The following is an 11,000-nucleotide window of genomic DNA, read 5'->3' as shown; positions in this document are numbered from 1 at the left end:
TAATAAATACATTATTAAATTTTGAAGAAAAACTATCGAAATGACACTTAGAGATGTAGATGTTTAGAAAATCATCAAGTGTGATTAAGATATCTGCCCTCTGAATGAAATAAAACGAAAATAAAGCTTAGGTTTGAATTCCAGTGTCATGTTTATTTGGGATACCTTTCTAACAATTTGCATTTAAGAAGGTGAATTGATTTGTAAAATGTTGAAGTTTCAGAAATCTTATTAACTTTTAGTTGAAACCAAACATTCTTCTGAAATGCTTGTTAATGCATATAAATTTGATATGATATACATGTTATAGCTCATAAATAGAATGGAATACACGACCTCTATCGTGCTTATACCCCTATCTATGTCACGTGATGATGATTCGTATTAATTTAACAGTGCGACATTTATCACCGGAAACGGCAAAGTCCGGACTTTTTGCTACCTTTTATAATAAACATTTTGAGAAAATTCAAAGTGCATAATATATGGTGGGATTTTTTTCAGCAGAACATGCATTTTCAAAGTCCAAGGTTGAACTCACATAACCTTGTAGAATAATAATTGTCAGCCTTCAAACATGGGAGAAATCACCCTCAGTGTGTTTGTATACTGTTAGATAGGATTAACCCCATTCAATATTTGTTACATGGGATGATAACACGAATGTACTGTTAGATAGGGTTAATCCCATTCAATATTGACTTGGTGGGATAAATAATCTTATTGTTCGTAGGAGATATTATCGCATCCCGAATTATTTTCTTGACCATGCCTTTAGTTTTATTTGTACATGAGACATTTGTTTAAAATCCTTTAAAAGATTAGAAAAAAGTAATAATAATAATAATATTAATCTTCCACAAAGTTCACTAAAACTTTTTCATAGTGAGTTATTTCCCCAAAGTAAATATAATATTTGTTTACCTCATTAAGGACATCTATTTGGATACCCAAAACAGTTTGTTATAGAATTTTGTAAAACTATATGGAAATATTTTATTTTTGCTAAAACTCATATTTACCACAGCAATTTTTCTATGATACCACCTTTATTTTAGCATTATTCATAAATCTTTACTTGAAAAATGATGTAAAAATATCATTTAGAAATTGAAATCCTTCAAAAAAAGTATTTGTATTGATGACCGATTTTCATTGACTTTAATACCCAGAAAAGCATGACGTATTGCTTTTATATCGTACACACTTTCATTCCGTAGAGTACCCCACTTCTTCTGAAAACTTTACATTAATAGTAAATAAAACCGAAACACATGAGTTTGATAAAGGCACATCAGACTTACGTATAAATATTATTTTGATATATTTTGTACAGAACTTTATGCTCGTTAGAAATAATTCTTCCGAAACAATAAAAAGATCATTTCTCATTTCTTTATACCACTTCAGGCGGAATACCGATCAGAATTTCCCTTCAAGTCGAGAAAAAACAAACCTCATCACATGCATCTATAATTGGGGTCACATGACGAGAAAAGTGGCGTCGTTCGCAGTTTACGTCTTTTGTGGTCAACCGCAAAGAAACCATTACTGAGTTAGCAGTACCAAAGCTGCCGTCGAAGTAATGCTAAAGAAAATGCCAATCAACATTTTATGTCGACATGCTTCGGGGAAAGGGTTCTTGAAAATAGCTTGGTATTCTTCATCTGTGGCCGATCGACCCTCGGATCTCACTCAGTAAAATCGGGGAGACTTCTGCGGCAATGTATAAATACTAACATGCATGTCTTTCCTTACAATAACACAAATTACAAACCAACATTCAAACACTACATAGCATCGTCGGAAACCCACGGTTGATTACGCTTCGTTCCTCTCCCCTTATATTAAAACGTCCCACTTTGGTCTGTTACTTATTTAGTTTTAATATATCCAGGCAAACACTGGATTAGATATAGGATTCAGAATTATATTCCCTCTATTATCATTAAGCGTATGCTCCTTGATAGGGTATCATAGCTCTCTGTATTATAGCTTAAATTAGACACACATACACACTTAAACTTTATAAAGTGTTGGTTTTTTTTTTTTTTTTACAATAACGCATCTGTGATAGAGTCCAACTATCTGTTGGCTGTGTGACATAGTCTTAGATAATGGTCTAATGCGTCTTCCGTGACTTTCTCGTACACGTAAAGTCATGGACGTGCGAGCTTGGTCAACTCCACGTTAAACACCGCGGCCATAAATACATTTGTACACACAACTATCTTGCTTTCGGCCAATAAATAAGGAAGTTTAGCCAACAATGTAAATTATTTCGACAAATTCAATCACAGAGCTGGTGGGTTTCTGCACTGGATCCAGTAGAGGGCTCCACTCCGGACCTCCTTTGCCGCGTCCTCAACACAGTCTTCAAGAAGACCCATTTTTTCGATTTTACAGAGGGAGATCCGAGGGTCGATCGGCCACAGATGAAGAATAGCAAGCTATCTTCAAGAAGCCCTTCCCCCGACTATGCTGTGGGGATCCGTGAGCGATCGACTGGAGAAAGAGGAAATGGACCCATCCATCACCTTCTTGAAGACCCAACCATACCCAGGTCGTCCCCGTTCCTAGGAAATCAGAGGGTCGACCACCATCGTCGTCTCGACGCAACAAACCTAGTGGAGCAGGCCCCCTACTGGGCAGTCTGCACTATAAATCTTTACCATCATCTTCATCGTCTGTTGGTATATTTGTATTTGAACTCGGTTGGGGTCTTTTGGCTGGTAATTTTGAGTTGGTATTCAGGACAAGCTTGGGGTTGTATCGGAAAGCAACAAAATTGTTAGCTAGGCCACTCAGCTCATTCTACGCTTGGTCCTTTGTGTCTTTAGAATTGCGTCTTGGTGACTTGTATCAGGGATAGTGTCTTGGTGACTTGTATCATTGATAGTCTCTTGTATCAGGGATAGTGTGTTGGTGACTTGTATCAGGGATAGTGTGTTGGTGACTTGTATCAGGGATAGTGTGTTGGTGACTTTTGTCAGGGATAGTGTGTTGGTGACTTGTATCAGGGATAGTGTGTTGGTGACTTGTATCAGGGATAGTGTGTTGGTGACTTGTATCAGGGATAGTGTGTTGGTGACTTTTGTCAGGGATAGTGTGTTGGTGACTTGTATCAGGGATAGTGTGTTGGTGACTTTTGTCAGGGATAGTGTGTTGGTGACTTGTATCAGGGATAGTGTGTTGGTGACTTGTATCAGGGATAGTGTGTTGGTGACTTTTGTCAGGGATAGTGTGTTGGTGACTTGTATCAGGGATAGTGTGTTGGTGTCTTGTATCAGGGGTGGTGTCTTGGTGACTTTTATCAGGGATAGTGTCTCGGTGACTTGTATCAGGGATAGTGTGTTGGTGTCTTGTATCAGGGGTGGTGTCTCGGTGACTTGTATCAGGGGTGGTGTCTCGGTGACTTTTATCAGGGGTGGTGTCTCGGTGACTTGTATCAGGGATAGTGTCTTGGTGACTTGTATCAGGTGATGGGTTGTGTAGGAAAGCAACAGAATTGTTAGCTAGGCCACTCAGCTTTGATCCATTATGTCTTTGTGACTTCAGTATAGTCTTGCTGACTTGTATCAGAGATAGTGTCTCGGTAATTTTCCCAGGTGATGGGACGGTGGAGAGTTTAGATTAGGTGGCTGCAGACTGTGTCGGAAAACAACAGAATTGTTAAGTTATACCACTCAGTCTGTAGCTACTTAAGTTATATTTGTGATTTCTCGTATTGATTTATCTGACTATTCTTTACTATTAGTTCGTGGTATGTGTAATAATCATTCAAGTAGGACGGAGGGAAATATTATTCCATGTTATAGTCTGTAAGTCTATCCTGTTTTTTGTTGTTGTTGTTGTTTTTATTAAAGTTAATGTTATTGTTCCTGTTCGTCTGCAGTGAAGAAACTAATACATGACAGTAAGTGTATCATAATTGAACTGAATTTTTTAAGAAGGAAACCTAGGCGAACTCAAATAATTGAATTAAAAAGACGAACAAAAGTGACAGAAAATAAATTTCTGTTGAATTTGCACAGCGTAGTCGGTAATACGCCGGAAGCGATTCGCTATTTTCTTAGCCTGGTTCCCTGGCTCGTGTGAATACATGTGGGGTCTAACACGCGAGGTTTATTTCTCGACTTGACGGAAAAGGCCGGGTGATTTTCCGATGGCGCTGTTCGCCATTTGCACGGTGTGTGACATTTTCCAATTTGTAAACTAATGTAAAATTTATACGGTACCAACTGAACGAATCCCACTCTCTATTTCTTTTTTTATTAAACAAAATCATTGAACTAGTGACGTATAACAAGCCAAAACTTCCGGCAGACTTCGTTTACAAACGAACTTATTGCACTTCATAATTAGACTACGTTGTAATCACAAACGCGCATATCTGTTACAGTGTATGCGGAGACGCGGGGGATTATGGGTAGTGTAGGCTACACATTGCCGTGTTTATAAAGTCCATAGGAATTTTACATTCTTTAGTATCTGAAACTGCGTAAACATTAGAAAACATGAAACACCACTTCTTACTAGAAACAAAATTTATGATATGCAGTTGCAATGTGGATAAAGATCTTTGGCGATGAAGACAGACTTAGATACAATTCCTACAACCAAAATGAATTTTCAGTAATGTTTCTTATCTCCAGGTTATTGTCCTACCGACTTCACGCCGTGCGGAGCCGAACGACTCTGCTTCCGGTATGTTGGTTACATGGACAGGCAAGGAGGAGAACAACATTGCCACAGACTCGGCGCCGGACTCATTCCAGTTATTTCCCAATCAATCAATGATCTGGTGGTGAGGATGTTAGGTTTGTATCCATGAGGTGGATCCAAGAGGGTGGAGTTCATGACACCGCGTTTAAGACACTCAACGTTTTAAATATCTATATTAAAAAAATGTCCTCCTGAAAACAAACTATTCTTTGATAGTTTGTTTACATGAAGAATTTTTTAAAATTTTAGATATTTAAAACATCGAGCGGCTGTTGATTAAGAGGATTACATGTATATATACATTAGGAACTTATACATTGGGGTGGGGTGGGGGCTTCAACACAACAACGAGGATCATACACTAGTCTAGATCATGTGGACGATTAAGTCAGAAAGCATTTCTTTATTTGAACATTATTTGTCAAGATATGGCTCACTTACAATGCCAAGTATATTTTAAGCTGAGGTATCTCGTCAAACCTCCCACACCGACAGGTAAACACCGACTCAGATATAGTTCAGCCCACGGGCGACACAACCCAAACCGAAAGGACTAAACCGTGACATAGTTCAGCCCACGGGCGACACAACCCGCACCGACAGGACAAAAACATGATATAGTTCAGCCCAGTATGGCGTGTAAAACGTTGCTATGTTCGATAATCTTGTGATGTATATTCAATATCTTGTGATGTATGTTCAATATCTTGATATTGAACATACATCACAAGATATAGAATATACATCACAAGATATTGAACATACATCACAAGATATTGAACATACATCACAAGATATTGAATATACATCACAAGATTATCGAACATACATCACAAGATATTGAACATACATCACAAGATATTGAATATATATCACAAGATATTGAACATGCATCACAAGATTATCGAATATACATCACAAGATATTGAACATACATCACAAGATATTGAAAATACATCACAAGATATTGAACATATATCACAAGATACTGAATATACATCACAAGATCACAAGATATTGAATATACACCACAAGATTATCGAACATAGCAACGTTTTACACGCCATAGCCCAGAGGCAATACAACCCTCACCGACAGGACAAAACCATGATTTAGTTCAGCCCCTTGATGATGCAACCTCACTGATTAGCATACTAGTACATGTACAAGCATGCGTCAGATTCAGGAGAAAATCCAACACATCAGTCCATGGACGATAAAATCCACAGTTTAATCCCTCTCTATATCGGGGCTACATCACATAGACAATACGGGTATTGACCCTTAATATCTTCACAAAGAATATACATGTAATTATCCAATCAGATATACAGTGTACAGTACTTTTTGGTGTTAAAAACATCACATTTAACACTTCCCTCCTCAGATCGAAGTTGTTTCCATAGAATTTCTTTTGAAAAATCTCTAAATGAAATGCCAGCTTAGATTTGGGGTAAACTTGTCCACATACAATTTTTACGTGTGAAAACTAGCTCCTCGGCGTAGATATTAATAATCATATCTAATATCTATTTGTTTTTCTCCAGACCAGATGGAACCATCAGGAGAGGGTGCTAGAAGCTGTTATATACAGGGCAGCTTTAACTCATCCCATTGGGTCCTGGACAATGGGCAAAAACTATCTTACAACAACTGGGCGAGTGGGCAGCCGAGGGCCAAGTACACGCGTCTGAATATTTGGAGATATTCCGCTCAATACTACTGGTTCACGTGTGAGACCACGAGTGCTAAAATCAGGATGATATTCTGTGGGTTGATTGTTCCCAGCATACCCTAAGATGAACGGCAACATGATTGTTAGGTCACCTTAATCACTCAGGTGGCCTATTGCTATTGGTCTGCGTCCGTTAACAACTTCTTCTAAAAAAAACTACTGGGTCAATCCTGACCAAATTTAGTACGTAGCATCTGTAGGTGAACGAAACCGGAAATTGTAAATTTCATGATCTCCCACCCTTAATTTTGGAGTAAAATCTGTAAAATTGATGAATTTCTTTAAAAATCTTTAATCCTGGGCATCTTACAGAGAAAGTGAGTATGTAGTAATGCTGAGCAAGGAAGCTTCTACAAAAATTGTAAATTTCATGACCCCAGGGTGGGGCCCAACTTGGTATATAGTGTTTGTTTAAAACACTTAAGATAACATCGTTTTAGTGCTAGTAATACTTAATTGAAACTAAATGAATATTTATCAAGAGCGTCCTTTACTAAATTTGATGAACCCAGGGGTGAGGGTTTTGGTATCAGGGTGGGGCCAAAATGGTCAGTTGTTGAATGTGTGAAGAATAGAAATTTTTAACTTTCTCTTGATAACAACTATTCCAATTCTTTTCAAATTTGGTATGAAATATCTTTCTTTTTTTTGGACAGGGAGGGGGGCATAAACTGTAACTTTTAGGATTCCTGTACCCCTGGGGCCTTAGGGGTGGGGCAAAAACTGTCAAAAATTGAGTAATTTTCAAAAATCTTCTCTACAACCCCACATGTTTAAGAAAAACTAACATTAATTCATAGTGATGTAGAACAGGGAGGCCTCTACCACAATGTAAATTTCATGATCCCCGGGGTATGGGTTCTGACCCCAGGGCAGGGCCAAACTTACTACATAGTGTTTATGTGTAAAACACTTAAATAACATCTTCTTTAAGTGCTATTGAAACTAAATAGATATTTAGAAAGAGCAGGTAGTCCTTTACCAAAACTGCAGGGTTAGGGGTTTGGTAATAGGGTGGGACCAAAATGGTCAGTTATTAAATGTGGGAACAATAGAAATTTTTAAGTTCTTGATAACTTTCATTCCAATTCGTTTCAAATTTGGTATGAAGCATCTTTGGAACAAGGGGGGCATGAATTGGAAATTTCAGGAACCCTGCACCCCTGGGGCCTTTGAGGCGGGGCAAAACTGCACAAATTGACCAATTTTCAAAATCTTCTTCTCTACAACCGCACATGTTTAAGAAAAACTAAATGCATAGTGATGTAGAGCAGGAAGGCCTCTGCCACAATTGTAAATTTTGTGATTCCAGGGTTTAGGGATTCTGACCCCAGGGCAGGGCCAAAATTGCTAAATAGTGTTTAAGTGTAAAACACTTAAATAGCATATTTTTATGTCATTGACACTAAATGGATATCTAGAAAGAAGTCCTAAATGGATATTTAGAAAGAAGTCCTTTACCAAATTTTATGATCCCCGGGGTAGGTGTTCTGACCCCAGGTTGGGCTAAACTTAGTATATAGTATTTATGTGCAAGTTTACTGATATTGTATAAAATCTAAATGCATACTTAGGAATAGTAGAAAAGGATGTACAAAAGATTGTGAATTTTACAACCCATTAGAGTCTAGGACGAGTCCGAATTAATACACATATTATATCATGTAAAGCCTTTCATCAGTGTATGCACTTTTGAGGGCATTGAAGTTTTAAGAACACATCTTGTTTTATATTGTTGCTGAACATTAAAATTTAGCCTAGATATTCAGAACAGGAAATTTCCTAGATTTCCTAGCCCTTGGGAGTAGTAATACTTTTTCACTAGTACTCAGGTGACAGATAAAGCCTGTGGGCCTCTTGTTAGGTTTTTTAGCGATGGAAGAGGAACCAATTTATAACAGTATGGTTTTCTTAAGCAAAATGATGTTCAACAAGGTAAACTTGAATAAACTCCTGCAATACAAAGAACCGCGTTCTTATTTCAATATTATATCGCGGTCTCCTAATTTTGGCGTCAGTCGTGACAATTGTATGATCGTAGAAAATTTCTTAACTGTCAGAAATTGTCTACGATCAACACGATTAATTTTCAGTCGTTACTGCATCGTAACAAAGTGCAATACTAATGACTAATAAGAGCCAGATTTTTCTGTAGGAGTTGTTTCCCTTAGCCTTAGGCGAGCCACAAGGCAATGGTGTTTCTACTTGACCCAGTAGTCCGGGGTCAGTCGATGGGCACTCCTAGGGGGCTGACCTCCTCCCTTGCCAGGTCATCCCTCCCTCAGTAGACTCTGTGCGTAACGGAGCAGACTAGAAGGTGCTACTGAGGACACGATTGTACAGGAAAGGCCATATGCAAGAGTCCTACTATGGGGGACCAACTGTGACGGTGTTCACTGTACCCGACAAGACGGAGGCTATAGCCACTGTAGGTAGTATATACATGTATTACGGTCATCAAAAAATGGCATCTAACCTCATCAGTAAGAATTATATCATCACGATTTCAAACAATTATTTATTTGGATCATTTTACGATAATTATCAAGTATCCAGTGGAGTATTTTTAATATTAGTCACTAGTTTTCTCAAAAGCGAGCCGTTAATATACAATCAAAAGCATGCTTATTCATTGATAAAACCTCGAAGTTTTGTAGTATGATGACCGTCACAATGTTTATCATTTTACGAAGATAATAAATTATGAATTTGATGACTATATATCGAATTTACTTGTTTATTAAAATCAATTTAAATGCATTTTGAAGAGGGCAAAATAGCCTTGGTTTTGCATCATGACTACCCCGCGAAGTAAACCAGCAATGGCACCTATTATGAAGGCACTTTCATTTCTTGAATCCTAATTCCAAAATTGGAGTTACATCATACAACAAAAGGTCGTTTTATCGCTAAATAAGCTTGAGAAAACTACAATGACTAACATTATATACTCCACTGGATACAGAAAATTATAATGATGCAAATGAATAAATCGATCGTTTGAAATCGTGATTATAAAATTCTTACCGATAACATCAGCTGTCATTTTTGATGACCGTAATATACATGGTCATCAGCTTGTACACAGTGGTAGCATCACATTGCCTTACAAAGTGTGCTTTGTCTTTGTACAACTGTAGGCAGTCCAGTCTGTGTTGTTCCAACTTGGAAGTATGCTTAAAATCACATGATTTGCAAATACCTTTGATTTTTATTGTCTTCTTGATACATATACATATTGTGGGGGCAATATAACTCCAAGGTATTTGCCAACCACATGATTTCACTCTAAAGTATAACCCGAGTTGTTATCACATTCTAAACTACAAGAGACACCCACATCATGTTGAACATGGACACCTTGCCTTATCCGTAGTTTTACCCAAGAAAGTATGACCTTGACCTTGAGAAATAAGCGGCATCTTTCTCTCAATGGGAATCATTTGTACCAGAGTTCATCATCCTAGCGGTAGAGCATTCACCCAGCATGCGGAAGGCCAGGGTTCAAATCCTGGCCGCGATAGACCCTGAGTCTTTAAAAGAGGTAGTGACAGTTCCATCACCAAATGTTTAGCATCAGGTGTGAATGTCACGGGTCCTCGGAGATTACCTTAAAACCAAATGTCCCGTGTCACAGTAGGTGTGGCACGCTAAAGAACCCTCACTGCTCAATGGTCGTAAGCACTGAGCATAGGCCTAAATTTGAAGCCCTTCACTGATATTGGTGACGTCTACATATGAGTGAAAAATTAAAGATACAATCAATCAATCGATCAATCTTATTACTCTCGTTATCCTTCCATAATGTGCTGATGGATGAACAAACACACAAAATACTGCACCATACCATTATACATCCTGTCTGTGACGATTGAATATGTGTATTAAGTTTGATTATCCTACATATTAGTACTATTTCTATCTTGTTTTATGCTGACAGACAGACAGACGGACTGCTCACTCCATACTACGACCCATTTGTTAAGAATGTACTGTAACAATGGAGTATACTCAAGTGACCTATATTGGAAGAAAATCTCATATGATGATAATATCAATTCAAAGTGAAGTGTGCTAATAAAAAATGCAAAATCTGGAAATTTTTCCAACACATTTTCATCAATTTGTAGAGTATGAGCAAAATGTACATATAACATACATGCGATACAAATATTTCAGATCAACATTTCAGTTTCTTAATCTGAGGCTCGTCCATTTCCCTCAACCACTCGTCATCATCGAACAAATCGCCTTCATTGATCTGGGCTAGCTCACTATCTGTAGAACCACTGGTCCCTTCCAGTTTGGAAGATGAAGCATCTTTTTTAGCACCAAAGTAGTTAAATAATGTCTGTTCTGCTTTAGGTTTCACTGGTTTCACAGACACTGTAAAGAACAAAACAAATGCAGTACTATATACAATGTATAACTCAATACACTATTTCTAATACACAATAATATACATTGTAATTCAATACACCATTTCAGATACACATATAATTCAATACAGCATTTCAAATACACAATACATGTAATTCAA

The 11,000-nt window shown here is 37.7% G+C and overlaps 1 protein-coding gene across 6 annotated transcripts in view; it reads right to left on the bottom strand.

The window, feature by feature from the left end:
• Positions 1-10,558: 10,558 nt before the first annotated feature.
• Positions 10,559-11,000, bottom strand: part of LOC125665891 (SWI/SNF-related matrix-associated actin-dependent regulator of chromatin subfamily A-like protein 1) — a 61,787-nt gene continuing 61,345 nt past the window's right edge. For all 6 annotated transcript variants that reach the window (XM_048898846.2, XM_056151121.1, XM_048898845.2 and 3 more), the window contains one exon: positions 10,559-10,846. In XM_048898846.2, coding sequence (XP_048754803.2) covers positions 10,641-10,846 — 206 coding nt within the window. In that variant the 3' untranslated portion in view covers positions 10,559-10,640. The remainder of the gene's footprint in view (positions 10,847-11,000) is intronic.

The sequence above is a fragment of the Ostrea edulis genome, chromosome 10 (genome assembly GCF_947568905.1).
Source record: "Ostrea edulis chromosome 10, xbOstEdul1.1, whole genome shotgun sequence".
Taxonomy (NCBI): Eukaryota; Metazoa; Mollusca; class Bivalvia; order Ostreida; family Ostreidae; genus Ostrea; species Ostrea edulis.
This window is presented reverse-complemented; position numbering and strand designations above follow the sequence as displayed.